At 36.3% G+C, this 21,138-nt stretch overlaps 1 protein-coding gene across 3 annotated transcripts in view; it reads right to left on the bottom strand.

Annotated features, from left to right (window-relative positions):
• Positions 1-18,000: 18,000 nt before the first annotated feature.
• Positions 18,001-21,138, bottom strand: part of COL24A1 (collagen type XXIV alpha 1 chain) — a 313,443-nt gene continuing 310,305 nt past the window's right edge. For 2 of the 3 annotated variants that reach the window (XM_031465514.2, XM_064493375.1), the window contains one exon: positions 18,001-18,704. In XM_031465514.2, the coding sequence (XP_031321374.2) occupies positions 18,558-18,704 (147 nt within the window). In that variant the 3' untranslated portion in view covers positions 18,001-18,557. The other variant, XM_064493376.1, reaches the window with a different exon arrangement.

Here is a 21,138-nt window from a genome sequence, read left to right as displayed (position 1 = left end):
TCTCACATTCCAGAGTATCAGCAACTTCAACTGTAATTCATCTTCTTCTCTTGAAAGGGAAGATCAAAAGCCTGAGACTTGCATTGTGATTCTTCTAGTGAAATTTTTTTTAATTGAAGTATAGTTGATTTACAGTGTTGTGTGACAGCTTCTGGTGTATAGCATAGTGATTCAGTATATATATATAATTCAGTATATATTATATATATATTCCTTTTCATATTCTTCTTCATGATAGGTTATTACAAGGTGTTGAATATAACTCCTTGTGTATATATATATTCCTTTTCATATTCTTCATGATAGGTTATTACAAGGTGTTGAATATAACTCCTTGTGCTATATAGTAGGACCTTTTTATCTATTTTGTATATAGTAGTGTGTATCTGCACATCTCAAACTCCCAATTTATCCCTCCCCCATCCCCACTGGTAACCATTGTTGGTTTTCTATGTCTGTAAATCTGTTTCTGTTCTGTAAATAAGTTCATTTGTGTCATTTTTAAAAATTCCATATATAAGTGATATGTGACATTTGTCTTTCTCTGACTTACTTCACTTAGTATGATCATCTCTAGGTTCATCCATGTTGCTGCAGATGGCATTATTTCATTCTTTTTAATGCCTGAGTAGTATTCCATTGTATATATACCACTTTCTCTTTATCTAGTCATCTGTTGGTGGACATTTGGGTTGTTTCCATGTCTTGGCTATTGTAAATAGTGCTGCTGTGGACATTGGGGTGCATGTGTCTTTGTGAATTATATTTTTTTCCCCAGGTATATGCCCAGGAGTGGGATTGTTGGATCACATGGTAAGTCTATTTTTATTTTTTAAGGAATCGCCATACCATTTTTCATGGTGGCTGCACCCATTTACATTCCCACCAACAGTGTAGGAGGGTTTCTTTCTCTCCACACCTTCTCCAGCATTTACGGTTTGTAGACTTTTTAATGATGGCTATTCTAGCTGGTGTGAGGTGGTATCTCACTGTAGTTTTTTTTTTTTTTTTTTTTCATTTTTATTAGATAGAATTGTTACAATTTGACTGCACATACACAATATATTGCATGTAAATACATATACAAAATATACTGCACATATTTTTAAAATTTACATATATGTACTGTTGATTGTTTCTAAGAATGTTTAGAGCTTTAACTTTTTAAACTTACATAGTTATCAAAGGAATAAAGCCAACCACAAAGTAAGAATTAATTCTAAAAGATACATACACCCTGCTATTAACAGTAACATTCTTTATAATTGCCAAGATATGGAAGGATCGTAAGTGCATATCAATAGAAGAATGGATAAAGAAGATGCAGCATATGTTATGTAATGGAACACAACTCACCCATAAGAAAGAAGGATATTTTGCCATTTGCAGCCCTTCATTCACTTTCTTTTTTTTTTCTTTTCACTTCAAAAACCAGAATTTTATAACTGGCATAAACATTTCCATTGCATCAAAAAGAACAAAATACCTAGAAATAAACTTAACCAAGGAGGTTACCTATACTCTGAAAACTGTAAAACACTGATGAAGGAAATTGAAGATGATACAAAGAAATGGAAAGATATCTTGTGCTCTTGGATTGGAAGAATCAACATTATCAAAATGGCCCCATTACCCAAAGCAATATATACATCCAGTGCATCCCCTGTTAAAATACTCACGACATTTTTCACAGAACTAGAACAAACAATTTCAAAATTTATATGGGACCATAAAAGACCCCAAACTGCCAAAGCAATCTTTTGTAGGTCTCTCTCTCTCTTTTTTTCTCTTCTTTTTGTTCTCTTTCCTAATTATTTGATGACTAGAGAAGTTCCTTTAACATTTGTTGTATAGCTGGTTTGGTGGTGTTGAATTCTTTTAACTTTCCTTTATCTGTGAAGCTTTTGATTTCTCCATCAAATCTGAATGAGAACCTTGCTGGATGGAATATTCTCAGTTATAAGTTTTTCCCTTTCATTACTTTAAATATGTTGTGCCACTTCCTTCAGGCCTGTAGAGTTTCTGCTGAAAAATCAGCTGATAACCTTATGGGAGTTCCTTTGTAAGTTATTTGTTGCTTTTTTCTTGCTGATTTTAATATCTTCTCCTTATCCTTAATTGTTGTCAATTTGATTACCATGTAATTTGGTGTGTTCCTCTTTGGGTGGATCCTGTGTGGAACTCTCTGCGCTTCCTGGACTTGGGTGACTGCTTCCTTTCCCAAGTTGGGGAAGTTTTCCGTTATTATCTCTCCAAAACTTTTCTCAAGTCCTTTTCCTTTCTTCTCTTTCTGGCACTCCTATAATGTGAATATTAGTATGCTTCATATTGTCCCAGAGTTCTCTTAAACTAGCCTCATTTCTTTTCATTCTCTTTTCTTTTTTCCGTTCTGCAGTAGTGATTTCCACTAATGTGTGTTCTAGCTCACTGATCTGTTCTTCTGCCTCATTTAGTCTATTTTTGGTTCCTTCTAGTGTGTTATTCATTTAAGTGATTTTATTCTTCAACTCTGTTTGGGTATCCTTTATATTTTGTTTTGTTCTTCTTTTTTAATTCTTTTAGGTGGTAGGTTAGGTTGCTTATTTGAGATTTTTCTTATTTTTTAAGGAAGGCCTGTATTGCTGTGAACTTAGAACTGCTTTTGCTGCATCATATACATTTTGTTTTTTGTCTTTTGTTTGAAAGGTTTTGATAAAGAGGAATGTTGATGAGCCTCAGGTAAAAAGCCTCTTATGTTGCAATCTTGGCTGTGTTAGTTCCATCCTGCCCTTCCATGAAGAGAACACGCCCCCGGGTTATCTCACAGTACCTCTGCATTTGCTATTCCTTCTCCAAGAGCTATTGTGTTCTGTTGTGTTCACCTAGACCCCAGGGTGAAAGGAAGTGAAAAAGAGAACTGTTCCAAGCCAGCCTATATGCATAGTTATCAGCTTCCCCATTTTACTCTGCCTCCTTGGGCAGGTGCTGGGCTAGACCTGCTGTTCATGCCCACCTTGAGTTGGTGTGGGCTGTGATCCACCCAGAGTAATGTGGGTAGAAAAGGGCACAATCAGCGATCCTATCTCTGCATTCTACACCTTACCTCTGCCAGTGTCCTTCTATGACTCCAGGTTTTTCCTTTCCCCACTACAGTGGTACCCAACTTCCTTTCATCTCCCAGGTGTTTCTCACAGTTTCTGAATTAGGCTCTAAGATCCATCATCACCCTCTCACTTACATGACATCTTTAGGATTACACTTGGGGTTTCTAGGGGACAAGGAATAGCATTGTTAATTCACTATCTTTTCAGGAACTGAATTCTACAGGTTGACTTTTAGGAAGTAGTGATGGTAATGAATTTCTGAAGTGATTTCAAGATTTGTCAAATATCCTTTGCTCAAATGTGCCCAGGATGTAGGAGATTTCATTATATTCACAAGGGTTGCACTATACTCATGGCTTTGGGGCAATGAAGTTATTCCCATATGCTCGTCCATGAACTGTTACATCACCATCACCTGTTATACTTGATCAAAAACAGATTTCTGAGCCTCTTCCTAGAGATACTTAATCAAGCTAGAGAGAGGTGTTGGGAAATCTCTTTAACAAGACTCTCTGTGTATACTTCTGATGTATAATCAGATTTGGAAACCACTTGGTCAATCCATTATAACTGCGCTGTACAGGACGGTAGCCACCTGCCCCGGTGACTACTGAGCACTTGAAATGTGGTGATGCAAATTGAGATGTACTGTAAGTACAAAATACTTACACTGGATTTCCAACACTTAGTACAAAAAATGTAAAATATCCATTATTAGCATTTGCATGTTGAATACATGTTGAAATAATATTTAGATACATTAGATTATATATAATACATCATTAAAATTATTTTCACCTGTTTCTTTTTACTTTTAAAATATAGCTATTAGAAAGTTTTAAATTGCATGGCTCCATTGGACAGTGCTGGACTCAAAGATGTTATTAAAATTTAAATTCTAATTATAAGGGCTTAACTAAATTAAATAATCAAGAATTAGCTAAGAGTGTTAGTTCACTTATTAATTTGTTAATTCAGTCAATAAATATTTGTTTCTTCCATTCATCCTCTGGTCTACTGCCTGAGCATCTTTGCAAGCCACAGTCTAAAAATGTCAGTCAACTTCTTAAAAAACTTAAATGCCTAATTGTTGGTCTAAGGACAAAAGAACTAAATCTTTATAATGGCCTTGCAAAGACCCCTCCTCTTCTTGTCCATATTTTCTCAGCCTCCTCTCTAATTACTCATCCTCTAGATGGGAAGGAAGCACTGTTTCCCTAGGGGAGCCTTCCTTAGCCACTTTTTCTCCCTCTTGCTTCAGCCTAGGTCAGCATTTGTGTCTGTGTGTGTTCCTTTCAGAACATTTATCTCAAGTTGTAATTAAATATTCGTGAATATTATCATTTGATTAACGCCAGCTCTCTCCCAGATGGTGAGCTCATGGAGCTCACTGCCTCTTTGCTCATCTTGAATTGCAAACTCGGGTCCCGGTGTTTAGTTCACAACACGAAGAGGCAGGACAGGAAGGACTGCAGCACCTGTTCACATCGTGCACTGTGCTCCTCTGTGTGATGATGATCTACACTCTGCCTTCAGGGAAGTCACGGTTTAGCGAAGGAAGACAAACACGTGATGAGCAATGACAACACACTGAAGCAAGTGTGGAGTCTAGAATGTGACCTAAAGAGGAAACAGCAGGCATTCTTTTGTGGGGAAAGTTAGGAAAGCTTTCCCGGGGGCTAACTTGAAGGATGAGTAGGAGTTGGCCAAGAGGTCAAGGCAGGAGGTGCTTTCCAGACAGGAGAATGAAAAAGTGTAGCACGTGCAGGGAACAGCAGATGAGTTAGGTATGACTGGCGTGTAATGCCTGATGAGAAATGAGAAGGAGAATTTTGACAGGTAATCAGAGGCCAGGTCATCAAGGCCCAGTGGGCCTTGCAGAGGAGCTTGCATTTCTCCATTCCCGGGGTAATCAGGAGCCAGACTGATTCCTGAGTTTGAGTTCTCAAGCTGGGACACAGAAGTAAGTGGTCAGGAAGGAAACCACAGGGTGGTTCTGGGTATGCTTATTCTTCAGCAGGGAAGCATGACACTGTGATTTGGATGGGCTTCTTATTACAACACAAGTAACTGTTCCCAAAGAATTGGCTGGATCTATTATTGGCAAAAGCGTGACTTGGATCAAATGAATAAATCATGATTCAGGAGGTTCAGTCATAATTGATGAGCCTTTAGAAGGATCCAACAATTGGATCATTGCTGTTAGAGGAATTCAGGACCTAGTACAGAAGCCATACTATTTACTGCAAAGAAGTATGGGACATCTTGGGGGAGGTATAGCTCAGCGGTAGAGTGTGTGCTCAGCATGCGCGAGGTCCTGGGTTCAATCCCCAGTACTGCCATTAAAAATAAATAAATGGAAGCCTAATTACCTCCTCCCCCCCAAAATAAATTAAAAATTTAAATAAATAAATTTTTTAAAATATGGGAAATAATTTCTAAGACAATTTCAGAAAATTTTCTGAAAAAATTTCTTAAAATTCTTGTCTTTTTAGTGCCTGAAGTCTGAAAACAGTGAGTTTTACTAGACAGAATAATACTTACTTATGAAACCAAACCAAAATTCAGATTATTTTCTCACTTCTGACTATTAAACCAAAAAGTTGTTGGGGCCTACTAATTACATTTTGTACAAAGTTTTTAAAAATTTTTTTATTGTAGGAAGACTTAAAATACATAGTATTTTCGTGTGGTATATTGGATTATGTGGGAAATACTAGGGAATAATTAAGAATTATTTTGGCTGTGAACGTTTTGTACAGTATCTTGGCATTTGTATTGGTAGTTAAATGGCTTAACCTCTTTTACAAATCAAAAACGTCTCAGTGAGGAAAAACTGAATGCAGTATCAATCAAGTTAAAATAGTTTATTTTCTAATGGATGAGGGAGATCTTTATCCCTTCGTGAAGAATGTCTTTCATGAACCTGGGTTTCCAGTGTTTGCTTCAAGAAGTGTGAAGTTTTCTTGAACTCCAACTCTGAATTTGTCCTGAACTAGCTACCTAGTGAAGTTATTTTTAATGGATGGTTACTGAGATTATTTTTTGTACTTGTGTGCAGCCCTGAAATGTCCCTGCTAGGTACAGCCAAGGTGATAGCTCAGATTCCCCACCCGTTGCTCTCCTCTACAGAGGTGACATTTTTCTCATTTGCCTTTGAATTATACCAGGAGTCTGAATCCAAAGCACACAGATTGCATAACTGTGTACCCAGGCTGAGGTGACGACTTCATCCTACTTACCATAGCCAATTCCTATGTAGGTCATAGTGAAACATTATGCATTAATAGAACAGAGCACTAGACATTGAAGGCTTAGCTTATACTTACCTTTGAAACTGCTAGTCTTGTGTGGGAGGGCTAAACTCAGACATTTTGGTCAGAAAATGAGGTTTGCCAAAGTCCCTTCAGCCAAACACCATATTCCCACTGCTCAGATCATTTCTGTGCCATTAGCAGCATTCCCTCTCTTTGTTTATTGCAAAACTAGCAAATAAGAAAACAAAACCTTTTTGCTTCCTGCAGAAAGAACTACATTTGTGTTTCATTCCACGTAAGAAACAGGGATAGACCTAGGTTTTGTGAGGCCTACAGCTCACACAATTTAAGGTCCTCTTTATGAAAAAAAGCTAGAAATTACCATGCTTTTGCAAACTTTACGAACATAAATGCCCATATAAAAATCTTTGAAGGCTGCTTCAGGGCCCTAAAGTTTATTAGTTCCACAGTAATTCTGCTTCTATAGAAAGTGTATTTTAGGTAAACTTGATAGAATATTTTAAATTAAGTTGTGATAACTTTTAGGCTTTAGTTTATTGTGCTAAGCTATTTTGCCAATAGGAAAATATTTTTACAGTATAATTTGTGAGTTTAAAGATTTTACTTTTGACTCATAGTTATCCATGTGCATGTTCTGGTTTGGATATTCATGCTGTTATTATGTGAGAATTAACATAACACAAGAAATTAAAGGTGGAAAATGTCCCGTGATGATACAGAGCCTGTTAGGCCTAAATTCAACGCCAAGCAGGGTAAATATAAAGTAAATACTTAAGTGTGGAGCCCAGGACTGACAAAGGAAGATAGGGTCCCTGCACCATAGGTTTTCAATTGAGACACCTCAAGGGCTACAGGATAGGCGTGTGGAAAACTAGAAATAGTTCAAGACTGGCTTTAGACCTTCTGAGAGCTGGTCTGGATCCTACTCTGCCAAAAGGAAATTAAATTCTCTCAGGACAGAGCTGTTGTCATTCAGGGCTTCTGAAGATTTTCACATGTAAAATATAACATTGAATAAAAATAGTTACATATGCCAGGAGATAAGACCAAATGCCTGGAAACTAAAGAGAAAAATAGACAATATTTAAAAAAAAAAAACACTTAAGGGCATGCAGAAATTGGGATAATAAGATATGGACTTTAAATCAGCAATTATTACTGTGCCCAAAAAGTGATAAATGACCCCATGGAAGATTTCCTCAAGGAACTGGAATCTATAAAAATTTAATTAAGCAGATTAGAACTGAAAATTTCAATTTCTAAAATTAAGAACTCAAAGGTGTGTTTAACAGCAGATTAGACACAGCAGAAATAGGGTTAGTGAACTAACAGATAAATCAATGAAAAAATATGTAAACTAAAACAGAGGAAAAAGAAATAGAGTGTAAGAGATATATACTTTTATATGACATTAAGTATGTCCAAAATATATGTAATTGGAGTCTCAGGAGAGCACAGGGAATGGGCGATAGTAATATTTGAAGAAACCCCAGCTTCAAGTTTTCTAAAGCTTACCATAGAGTTCAAGTTACAGATTCTTTCAATCCCAAGGAAATAATTGCACAGAAAACTACCCTGAGCATACTGAAGTAAAACTATTAAAAATCAAAGACAAACAAAACATCTTCAAATAAGCAACACCAAAACTGACAGCTCCTTTTCTATAAACTGATGCAAACTATAAGACAATAGAACAACACCTCTAAAAAAAATAAATGACAACCTGGAATTCTTTACCTAGTGAAAATGTCCTACAGACAAAGTTTTTAGGCAAAATAACTGAGAGAATTTATTAAAGATAATACTTAAGGGAGTTCAGAACAGAAGGAAAATTGCCCCAGATGAAAGTATTATAATGAAGTAAGAAAAAGCATAAGAAAGTATAAATAGCTGGATAAAACTAAATATTAGTTTAAAATATTAGGAGATAGTAATATCTGGTAGGGTTCTAAATATTTGCAGAATTAAAATGTGTGACAATAACATCCCAAAATGTCAGAGTGAGAGAAGTGAATTAAAGTTCTGTAAAATCCTTGAATTGTCTAGAAAGTGGAAAAGTGCTAATTTATGTAGTCTCCACAACGTCAAGGATGCTTATTATTGTCCTTAGGGTAGCCACTAAATTTTAATGTATAACTAACAAGCTGAAAGAGGGAAAATGGAATAATAAACATATTTTACCAATCCAGAGGAGGGCAAGAAAGGAGAAAAACAAATTAGAGATGAGACAATTACAAAATAACAGCAAAAATTAAGAGGTTTAAATGCAGATGTACAGAAACAGACTCACAGACATAGAGAACAAACTTATGGTTATGAGGGGGCAAAGAGTTTGGGAAGGAATAAATTGGGAATTCGAAATTTGTAACCTTTGGAAAGTGATGGAAATGTTAGCTTCTTTTTTTTTTTTTTTTAATAGACTTAATTTTTTTAGAGCAGTCTCAGGTTCACAGCAGAATTGAGCAGAAAATACAGTGAGTTCCCACATAGCCCTCCCCACCCACACATATGTACTCCCCTACCCTCAGCATCCCTCATTAGTGTGGCATATTTGGTACAATTGATGAACCAACATGGGCACATTATTATCAGCCAAAGTCCGTAGTTTACATTAGGGTTCACTCTTGATGTTGTACGTTCTATGGGTTTTGACAAATGCATAATGACATGTAGCCACCACTATAGTATCATACAGAATAATTTCATTGCCCTAAAAATCCCTTGTGCTCCATCTATTCATTCCTCCCTCCCTCCCTCTCCCCAAACCCCTGGAAACCACGATCTTATTTCTATAGCTGTGCCTTTTCCAGAATGTCCTTTGGTTGGAATCATACAGTTTGTAGCCTTTTCAGACTGGCTTCTTTCATTTACTAATATGTCTTTTAAGTTTCTTCCATGTCTTTCATGGCTTGATAGATCATTTGTTTTTTTACTGCACATATGTTTTTTAATTTACATATGTGTAGTGTTCTTTGTTTCTAAGAATGTTGAGCTTTAGCTTTTTAAACTTACATAGTTATCAAAGGAATAAAGCCAACCACAAAATAAGAATTAACTCACAAAGATCCTTACACCCTGCTATTAACAGCAACATTATTTATAATTGCCAAAATATGGAAGCATCCTGCACATCAATAGTTGAATAGATAATGAAGATGCACTATATATATGTGTGTATATATATGTATATGTGTATATAGATATATAATGGAATACAACTCACCCATAAAAGAGAAGGATATTTTGCCATTTGCAACCTTTCATTCACTTTTTTTTTCACTTCAAAAACCAGAATTTTATAACCTGCAGAGACATTTCCATTACATCAAAAATAACAAAATACCTAGAAATAAACTTAACCAAGTAGGTTACCTACACTCTGAAAACCAAAGTGACACAAAGAAATAGAAAGGTTTCTTGTGCTCTTGGATTGGAAGAATCAACACTATCAAAATGGCCACACTACCCAAAGCAATCCACAGCTCCAACACAACCCCCATCAAAATACCCACGACATTCCTCACAGAACTAGAACAAACAACTCCAAAATTTATAAGGAACCACAAACAGCCAAAGCAATCTTTTGTAGGTCTCTCTCTCTCTTTTTCATTTCCTCTTCCTTTTGTTCTCTTTTCTTATGGTTTGATGACTAGAGAAGTTCCTTTAACATTTGTTGTAAAGCTGGTTTGGTGGTGCTGAAATCTTTTAGCTTTTGTTTATTTGTGAAGCTTTTGATTTCTCCATCAAGTCTGAACAAGAGCCTTGCTGTATAGAGTATTCTTGGTTGTAAGTTTCGTCCTTTCATCACGTTAAATATATCATGCCACTCCCTTCTGGCCTGTAGCGTTTCTGCTGAAAAATCGGCTGATAACCTAATGGGAATTCCTTTGTATGTTACTCATTGCTTTTTTCTTGCTAATTTTAATATTTTCTCCTTATCCTTAATTTTTATCAATTTGATGACTATGTGCCTTGGTGTGTTCCTCTTTGGGTGGATCCTGTGTGGAACTCTCTGGGCTCCCTGGACTTGGGTGACTGCTTCCTTTCCCAAGTTGGAGAAGTTTTTGGTTATTATCTCTCCAAAACTTTTCTCAGGTCCTTTCTCTCTTCTCTTTTTGGAACCCCTATATTGTGAATACTAGTGTGCTCCATGTTGTCCCAGAGTTCTCTTAAATTATCCTCATTTCTTTTCATTCTTTTTTCTGTCCTGCAGTAGTGATCCCCACTAACCTGTCTTCTAGCGCACTTCTCTGTTCTGCCTCATTTAGTCTGTTCTTGGTTCCCTCTAGTGTGCTGTTCATTTCAGCGATTTTATTCTTCAGCTCTGGGTATTCTTTGTATTTTCCAACTCTTTGCTAAAAACTTCACTCTTGAGTTCTCTAAACATCCTGGCCATCATTACTTTAGACTCTTTCTCAGATAAATTGCCTGTCTCCTCATCACTTATTTCCTCTTCTGGGATTTTATCTTGTGCCTTGGCCTGGGAGATACTCCTTTGCCACCTCATACCATCTATCTTTCTACGTGTTTGTGGATTCCTTCTATAGGCTTTGGGATTGTTGTTTTCTTATTTCTAATATCTGGCCCTGGTGGATGAGGCTGGACTAGAGACTTATGCAGGTTTCCTGGCAGGAGGAGCCAGTTCCTGCCCACTGCTGGGTGAAGCTTGGTCCTGGACCTCTGGTGGGTAGGGCCCTGTCTAGAGGCCTTTGTGGCTTAGGAAGTCTGTTGATGGGTGAGGCTGTGCTCCTACCCTGTATGTTGTTAGGCCTGAGGCTTCCCTACAGGCTGTTGGGTGGGGTAGGTCTTGGTGCTAATGATCCAATCAAGATGTCAGCCTCCTGGAAAGCTCATGTAGATGAACACTTCTGGAATGTCTGACACCAGCTTTTATGTCCCCTGAGTAAGCCGCAGCCATCCCCGACGTCCCCAGGAGACCCTCCAAATCCAGCAGGCAGGTCTGGCCCAGGTTCCTGTGAGATCACTGCCTCTGCCCTTGGACCTGGTGCACTTGAATATCCGTGTCTGCGTCTCAAGCGAATGGAGTCTCCATTTCCCCCAGTCCCGTGGGGCTCCCAGAGCCATGCCCCTCTGGGCTTCAAAAGCAGATGTCCTGGGGTCTTCTTCTCTTCCAAATGCCGGGACCTGATCTGGGGAGCCTGATGTGGGGCTTAGAACTCTCACTCCTGTGGGAGGGCCTCTGCAACTTATCAAATCTTTAGCTTGTGGGTCACCCACCTGGAGGGTATGGGGCCCAATTATATCATGAGTACTCCCCTCCTACCATCATGCTGTAGTTCCCTCTTTATGTTACCAGTTGCAGAAGATCTTTTTTGCTAGGTTCCAGTCTTTTTTTGATGGTTGTTTAGCATCCAGTTGTGGTTTTATTGTAGTCATGAGGAGAGGCAAGCTTGTGGTCCTGCTAGTTGGCCATCTTGACTGGAATCAGAAATGTTAGCTATCTGGATTGTAGTAGTGGTTTCATTGGTGTGTACATCTATCTAAATTACCAGATTTTACATCTGAAATATGTGTAGTTTACTGTACAGGAATCATAGCGTAATAATAAAGGTGTTAAAAAAAAATTGACTCTGCCTTAGGAAGAGTCAGGACAAGGAAACTGGAGAAATTCTGAAAATCAAAAACCATAAAGAGTCTACAATCTCTGAACACAATGAATTAATATTCAAGATGAATACTTTTAAAGGGATAACCAAAATATTGTCTGCCTAGAAAAAAACTAAAATACTCTTCTAAATAATTCTTAGGTGAAGAAAAAAATCAAATTATAATTTATTTAGAAATGAAAGACAGCCAATTGGTTTGAAGATTTAAATGTAAACAAAAACTAGACAAATTATGGGTAATTAAAAAATAATCTTGCCATAGGAAAGGCCTTTCTAAATATGACGCAAAGCTTAGGTAGTACCCCCAAAGACTAATACTTTCATTCACCTTAGAATTTAAAAAAACTCTGTGTGCCAAAAAACACCATTGGCCAAAGCAAACGTTAAACTGGGAAAAAATATTTTCAACTTATGTCACAAAGGGCTACTTTCCAGGCATGTAAAGATCTCCTATAAATCAGTAAGAATGAAGATTAACATAAATTGACTGTACTTCAGAAAAGAATAAAGACCATCAGTTCAAGAGAAAAATGTCCAAAGGATATGAACCAAGAATTCACAGAAAAGGGAATTTAAAAAATGACTCTTAAAACACATGATATGGTATTCCATTGCACTTAAAAGAAAATTAATTGCAAAATCAGACTACATTGAGATATTGAGTTAAAAAGAGGACACACCAGGTGATTGTATTTACATGAAATTCAAAAACAGGCAAAACTAATTGAAGGTGTTAAAAAATTAGGATAGTGGTTACCTTGAGGGGTAGGAAGCCAGGGATTTGAATGGGCTTGTGAAGTTACATTTCTTGATCTGGGTGCTATTACGCAGGTGAATTCACTTTGAAAATGGGCGGAGCTATATTCGTAATTTGTACACATTTCTGCATGTGTGTTAAATGTCAATAAAATTTATCTTAAAATACTAAATTGAGATAATTTTTCACCTAAGAAGTTGGCAAAGATCAAATTATTTGATGCATTACGTCACTAAGGGTGTGGGAGAAGGAGGTCCCTCATATATTGGTAGCAGGAATGCAAACTGATAAAACCTTGACAGGGAGATGATTTATTAATATCTGTGGAACTTATCAATGAACCTGCCCTCTGTCTAGCATTTCCACCCCCAGAAATTTACCTTACAGATAATACTTGCACCTATAATGAAGATAAATGAATTGCCACATCATTGGGAGATCAAAAGATCGAAAGCTACCTAAATATCCATCAAGAGGGGACTAATTAAAAAGTTCTACAATGGAAACCTTGCAGTGAAATGCTTTGCCACCATCAGCTCTAACAAGGAGACACTTTTTGTACGATGGTGAAATAATATCCAAATTGTATTTTAAGTAAAAATATACATTAAGGTGCAGAACTGTATGTAAGGGATACTACCATTTGTGTAAAAAAGAGAGGAAGGATATAAGTATAAATAGTGCTTGTATAGACATAAATATCCCTGGATGAATAGTCAAGGGACTGGTTTAAAAAGGCAGATTTAACAGTGATTACATTAATTTTAAACAGATTAAATGCTGTAATTAGAAGTCTAAAATTGTCAAAGTGGATTAAAACTAAACAAAAATATAATCATATGCTGACTACAAGAGCTATGCCTAAATAAATGGCTGCAGGAAGGTTAAAGAGAAAAAGACGGACAAAGATATAGCAGGTGGACACTAACAGTAAGACAGTGGGTCTAGTTATACTAGCAAGAGATGAAATAGACATTAAGGCAACGAACAATGCCAGAAATGAAAGAGGCATTTCAAGATGATAATCAGTCTAACAGGATGATACAGCCGGTGCTGGAGCTGACTTGCATCCGCTTGCAAGAGCTAGTATGTGCATCTCTTCCCATTTTCATGTTCTGTAGCATCACAAGGGTAGCTTAAAATTGGCATAGTCAGAGTACTTACAAAGTGAAAATTGGCAAACGCTGCAAATTAGGGATTGTTTCTTCTCTCTTGGAGGGCTAGTTCCTAAACATTTACCAGCCCACCACTGGACGTAACAGCTGTGAATTTGAATGCAACTAATTACATGTATAAAGCAAAAAAGTGGGAGCCAAAAGGACAAACTGTGGCATATCTACAATCATAGTTGGAGATTTTAATACATCTATCTCATATAACTGATACAATAAGCAAACAAACAAACAAAAAATCTGCCCAATATAGATAATGAAACTAAAGAAACAGAACCAGTGACTTAATCAGGTACTCAAAACCACTGAGTGGAAGCATTGGAACTGAATTCAAGTTCTGCCTCAAACTCCAGTATTCCCTCTGCTATGGTTTTATTTGTTACAGGAAATGCCTGTGATATTTACCTTATAATGACCATTGTAATTTCTACATTAATATATAAAAATGAGAAAAGCAACGTGCATTTTTAAATTATATATAGTTACAGTTGTACTTATTTTTAGAAAACCTTCATATTTAATACATAATTATAAAAATATAAAATCAACATTTACAAAAAAATTATGAGGCTGTCATGGCTTTAAAACAGATGGGTGCTTTTATTAAGGGATTCATCACAACCTCTTTTGGTGGTAACTATCATGGAGCTTATCCTGGAACTGTTAAATCTTCAGTGACTGCTGAAGGCAACAGCAGCAGCTAATGTTTGCAGTGATTACTTTGTGTCAGGCACAGTTTTAAGTACTTTCCCACATTAATTTATTGAATCTACTCAGTAACTAGGTGAGATAGTGTGATGGTTAATCTTATGTGTCAGTTTGACTCATCACAGGGTGCCAAGGTTAAAATCTATTTCTAGGTGTGTCTGTCAGGGTGTTTCTGAATGAGATTCACATTTAAACCAATGTACTCTGTAAACTGCCCTCCCCTATGTGGGTGGGCATCATCCAGTCCATTGAGGGCCTGAGTAGGAAAGGTAGAGGAGGGAGGAATCTGCCCCTTTTGCTTTCTGTCTGCATGCTTGAGTTGGGACATCTCATCTTCTGTGGTCCGCAGACTGGGTTTTAAACCATTGGCTCGTCTAATTCTCTGTTCTTCAGACTTAACTGAATTACACCACTGGCTTTCCAGCCAGCAGATGGCAGGTCATGGGACGTCTCAGCTTTCATAATCATGTGAGTCAATTCATCGTGATTAAGCTGTGTATGATATATGTAATTTATATATTATCAATATATAAATTTCAATATTAACATTTTATAATTCAAATGTTTTAATGTTAATATTTAAGATTTATATAATATATAATGTATTAAATGTATATTATTATATAAAATCTATACCTCTATATCTATGTATTTAATCATCTATTGTCTGTCATCTGTCTTTCCTACTGTTTCTGCTTCCCTGGAGAACCCTAATATAGATTTTTAAATTTCATTATCCTCATTTCACAGTGAAGAAACTGGAGCAATGATGAATACATAATATACCCAAAGTCACATACCTAATCCTCAGAGTACTCTTAACCACCAGGCTACACTGCCTGTGATTAAGTTGATTAAAATTTGCTTTAAATTTAATATTTCAGGAACACAAAACATAGCCATAAAGTAAAGGTTTTCTATTTTGTGTGTATTTCTTAAATGATATCAAGGATGATCATTTATGTCTCTAAGTTTTTTTGGGGTGGAATAGAAGGCATAGCATGTAAACCAAAAATAGAGTATAAACTATGGTTTCTTTTCATTTAGAATCAATCTCTGCTTCTTTTTAAAAAAAAAATTTCTATGTTTCTCAAGCAGAAAATCAGACATCTTTGCCATAGCCCCATTTTAAAAAATTGTGATAAAATATACAACATAAATTGGTCATTTAAATCATTTTAGGTGTACAATTCATTTGCATTAAGTATATTCATATTGTTGTATAACCATCATTACGCTCCATCTCTAGAGCTTTGTCATCCTCCTGAACAGAAACTCTCTATTCCTTAAAAAGTAATTCCTCATTCCTACCTCACCCAGCCTCTGGTAACCTGCTGTATTTTCTACTTATGAATTTGTCTGTTCTTGGTACTTGATCTAGTGGAATCATACACCATCTGTCTTTTGCTATCTGGCTTATTTCATGTAGCATAGTGTTTTCAAGGTATGTCAGTGTTGCAGTGTATATCAGGATTTCGTTTCTTGTTAAGGCCGAATAGTAGTCTGCTGTATGCACGTCCTACATTTTACTGGTTCATCTGTTGATGCCTGTTGGGGTCGTTTCTCCCTTTTGGCTGTTCTGCACAATACCTATGTGAACACTAGCATACAAATATCTGCTTGCGCCCCTTCCTTCAATTCCTTTGGGTATACATGTGAAGTAGAATTGCTGGATTTTATGGCAATTCTGTGTTTACCTTTTGAGGAATTGTCAGACTATTCTCCACAGTGGCTGCATTCTACATTCCCACCAGCAATGGATAGAGTTAGTTTTCCGTATCTTCACCATTACTTGTTGCTTTCCTTTTTTTAAGGGGATGGTAATATCCATGGTAATGGGTACAAAGTGGTATCTAACTGTAGTTTTGATCTGCATTTTCCTAATAATATTGAGCATCTTCATTTGCCCTTTTCTATATCTTCTTTGGAGATGTGTCTGTTAAGTCTTTTGCCCATCTTTAAATTGAGTTGCTTGTTTTTGTTGTTGCTGTTTTTTGTTTGTAAGGATTCTTTATATATCCTGGATATTAATCCCTTATTCAACATACAATATACAGATATTTTCTCCCTTTCAGTGGGATGTCTTTTCACTCTCTTTGCGTGGAAGTTTTTAATTTTCCTGTAATCCAGTTTATTGTTTTATTTTGTTGACTGTGTTTTGGTGTCATTTCCAAGAAATCATTGCCAAATCCAATGTTATGAAGCCTTCCCCCTAAGTCTTTTAAGAGTTTTATAGTTTTAGCTCTTACATTTAGGACTTTGATCCATTTTGAGTTAATTTTTATATATTATATAAGGGCCCAACTTCATTCTTTTGCATGTGGATATCCAGTTTTCCCAGCACTGTTTGTTGAGAAAACTGACCTTTTTTCTTTGAATGGTCTTGGCACCCTTGCTGAAAATCAATTGACCATACATCAGAGTTTATTTCTATGCCGTAACCTCATTTTGTAGGAAACAGGCCCTAAAATCCTTTTATAGGTTTATGGTAGATACTTTCTAATAATATGTAAATATACATAATATAGAAGGTCTATGCCAGAGGGGCTGTCATACATAATAAAAGGATATGGTAAAAAAGAAAAACAAATACCACCAGAAAAGATTTACAAGCACATTTTTATTATAGATAGGTAAGTGTGGTTTGCTGTGGCTAATGGTATGTTTATAATGGATGTACAAGCTTTTCTACATCCCAAAAGGTATAATATTTTTCTTTTAATACTTAAACTAACATTTCTCTGACAACAAGGAAAGTCTGGACTTACTGAGACTAGACTATTTTAAATGGTAAAAGACTGCTTTTGTTTTCCTGAATGTTGCTTTAAAGACTGGTTAATTGAATTCTTTTAGTCCCAAAACATCAAATTTCAAGAAGAGTGAAAGAAAAATCAATAATTACAAAAACATGTGATTTCTATGAAGTAGAAATAAAAAGCTTTATAATTTAAAACAGCAATTTCAAAAGATTTGCTGAATTAAAACTTTACAAAATATATATACACAAAATATCATTCCAGATGATCATCGATTTTTAAAAACAGTATGTCACAACCCCTAAGCTCTAACCCAAACCTACTACTGGATGTAGCTGGCCTATAATATTTTTTTTTTTACAATTAAAAAAAAAAAAGTAAAAAAAAAAAAAAAAAAACCAAAACCCTCCCAATTCTCTTGTGCTTCAGCACAGGTTACAATGTGCTAGCTTTGATTCCATATCCACAAAGAGAATTTTAAAATAGAACAAGGACTTCACATAAATAATATTTTACTTGTTATTAAGTATGTGACCAAACAAATTAAAATAAGTACTAACAACCAAAAGATATCTTGATGTAACCAGTACATACACTCTTAAAGAATGACAAAGACGAAAAAAGAAATAAAATAAGTTTATGAAAGCCACAAGCACCTTGTTTTAGAAAGAGCACCAAGCAACACAAAAAGGCAACATGTAAGAGGTAGTGTACCACCGGCTAAGATGTATATGCCCCCTGGGGACCCGAATACAGCTTAGTATTTGGGAAAATAAGACAAGTGAGACTGTGGCTTGTAAGTTTTAGACAGAAGCATTGCACGTTTGGGAGCATCAGTCAGAAGTGCTCCAGAGTGCTCTGCATCTCCAGCTGTCTATTGGGTCCTTTGGTCTCAGACAGTCAAAACATATAGGATACCCTGAAGAATTCCATGTTTATGAATGTTGAGTTCTAGGGAATTCTCTAAGAAAGCTCAGATCAATAGAATTTTTAAAAGAATTAAATACTTTATCAGTTATAGTCCTTAAAAAATGCCTTTTCTCCTTCTTAGGAGGAAGTCTTGTCTTCCTGAGATTCTTTAAGATTTAGCCAATGCTTTATTCCATGCATTTCATAATATCCAATAGAATCTTTCTGTCTATATTTTCCCCTTTGCAGCGAACTAATTCAGAGACTTTAGAGAAAGCACACAGAGCTGCTTTCAATGTAGTACTTCCGTTCAGTTTTGAGATGAGGAAGTTTTTGTACTTCAATTACTGGAAGTTGATTAGGGTCCTGCGTGTGAAAAAGGAATTTTGCCTTATGCCAGCTGCCATCTTGAATCTGTAAAATAAGAACAAAATGCTTTATTCTGTAATTGTTTCATTAGCTGCAGACAATGTTCTTCATAGACAATGTAGATTTATTTTAAAGATTAGAAATAATAGAAGGTGCCTAGAACAATGCCTGGCACAGAGTAAGTGCTCAGTAATGGTAATAATTACTATGAATAATTGAAAATATGCACTCATTCCTTCCTCTGAGCTTTCATTGGAGGCTTTCTGCTTCTGTTCGTGGATCATTGGACCTGATGTGAATTGAAAAAGCTGCATTATTCCTAATATGAGTAATACCCATCTGGTTTGTGTTTCTTTATTTGGGACTGATGTTTCAGGATGGGCATTCCTCTTGGATGAAAGGGAACGAGCCAGCTCAACCTCTCTGTACTGTATGCAGGAAATAAGCAGCATCACTTCAGTAGAAGTAAATTATAATAACGTTGAATCATCTTTCAGGTTTCTTTTTTTCCATTCTGTGGTTACTGTTTATACAGTTGCTTTCATTCCTCTCTCCCTTTCTCTTTATTACTGTATCCTCTTCTGTTTATGGTAAATTCTGTTATGGAACAAGAACTATCCTGTGGTTAAGATTCAACAAGACAAAACAGAGGAACATAATTGATTAACTTTGTGAAGCTTTTTATACAGGAGTTTATTCATTTATTCATTCACAGAATTATCATGGTATACATTTTAAAATTTGAAGCAACTTTAGAAATTAAGCCATAAATTTCATTATAAATTAAGGCAACTGAAGCTCACAGAAGATGACTGACTATAGACATAAGCTCAGTATAATACCTAGAATACAGTCCTCTCTGTAAAAACACTTAGATTAACTCTTAGTGTTCAACGAATGTTGTTTGAAAGACCAAGTACATTTGGCATGGTTGTATAGGATGGAATCCTCCATTTTCTTACAGCGCTTGGGAGATATAAAGATGAATAAATTAGCTCTGGCTTCTGATTTTAGCAGCCTATAAATCTAGTCAGGGAGAGAGGACCATCAGCAGCCACGACACAAGACCATATATGATAAATGATGTGGACAGTGAGTACTGAGTTCCTCATTTCCAACTGGAAGAGTCAAAGAAAGCTTTGTGAATTCAGGATTCAGAATTTAAGGTGGGCTTTAAAAGTCTGCCTAAAATGTCCACTTGGTGAGAGAGGTAGAGAAGAACATTTTGGAAAAAGGGAATGACATGAGTGGGAAAAAGCCAAATCAAACAGCTGGAAAAGTATAAAAGGGGATGTGAAAATAAGCCTAGTGTGGGGTTTAAGTGCACAGATTCTGACCTGGAACAGATTTTGACAGAAACCCAGGTAAGGTACCACTGTTCTCACGTATAAAATAGGAATAATAAAGACCTACCTAACAGCATTGTGAGGACTTCATTTAGTCCTCGCAACCTCATTTGATTTCAGCTAGAAGTCCCTCGCAGTATAGTGTGGCATGGGCTCTGGAGCTGTACACACCTGGGGTTGATGTCTTGCTCCTCTGCTAATTAGCTGCATGACTTTGAACAAGTTACTTAACCTGTTTTTACTTTCTTATCTATAAAAGGATACTAATAATAACTTCTTCACACAGCTGTTGTAATTAATGTGTGCGAGACGTGGTACCTGTCATCTAACAAGTCTCCTCTAACTAGCAGTAGGAATTGCTCTGGATATTATTATTATTATAAATAAACCCATTTGATGACAGTTTAGGTCACACAGCCAGTTAGAGCCCAAGCTAGAAAGGCAGGTTGGGGCCTGACTGTTCTAACTGCTGAATAAAGAGTTGATGATAAATTTGGATTGTGTCTCAGAAATAGTAGTGAGTCACTAAAAGTTTCTGGACAAAATTGTGAAAGTTAAATTAATTTGTTAATATTGATCTCTTCACCTGTAGAGAGTGATCCATATACTTTCTTTGAATTGTCTTATTTTGGCTGTGGAGATAATTAGATTTATCTATTTACTTGTTTGTTTATTTATTTAAATGGAGGTACTGGGGATTGAACCCAAGACCTCGTGCTTCTGCACTCTACCACTGAGCTGTACCCTCCTCCCCAACCTCTGCCATATGCTTCTGACTGTTTGCTTATGATTTTTCAAATACCTAAGCACTATTTGCCTGAAGATGAAACGTGAAAAAGTAGAGCACCCCAGAAGTGGTAAGAGATGTTAAATCATGAGCTATGTAGTACACAAGAACAGGAAACCGGGCTACTTTAAAAAATTAATGATATGGACGTAAAGTGGACAACTTTATATATAACAGGGATCAGCAAACTCTTCTGTAAAGAGTTAAAAAATAAATGCTTTAGGTTTTGTGGGGCATACAGTCTCTGTTGCATTTACTCAGCTCTGCCACTGTGGTGTGACAACAGCCCTGATAGGAAGTAAGTGAATGAGTGTGGCTGTGTTCCAGTAACATCTGTTTGTAAAAA

Source organism: Camelus dromedarius, chromosome 14, assembly GCF_036321535.1.
Source record: "Camelus dromedarius isolate mCamDro1 chromosome 14, mCamDro1.pat, whole genome shotgun sequence".
Taxonomy (NCBI): domain Eukaryota; kingdom Metazoa; phylum Chordata; class Mammalia; order Artiodactyla; family Camelidae; genus Camelus; species Camelus dromedarius.
This window is presented reverse-complemented; position numbering and strand designations above follow the sequence as displayed.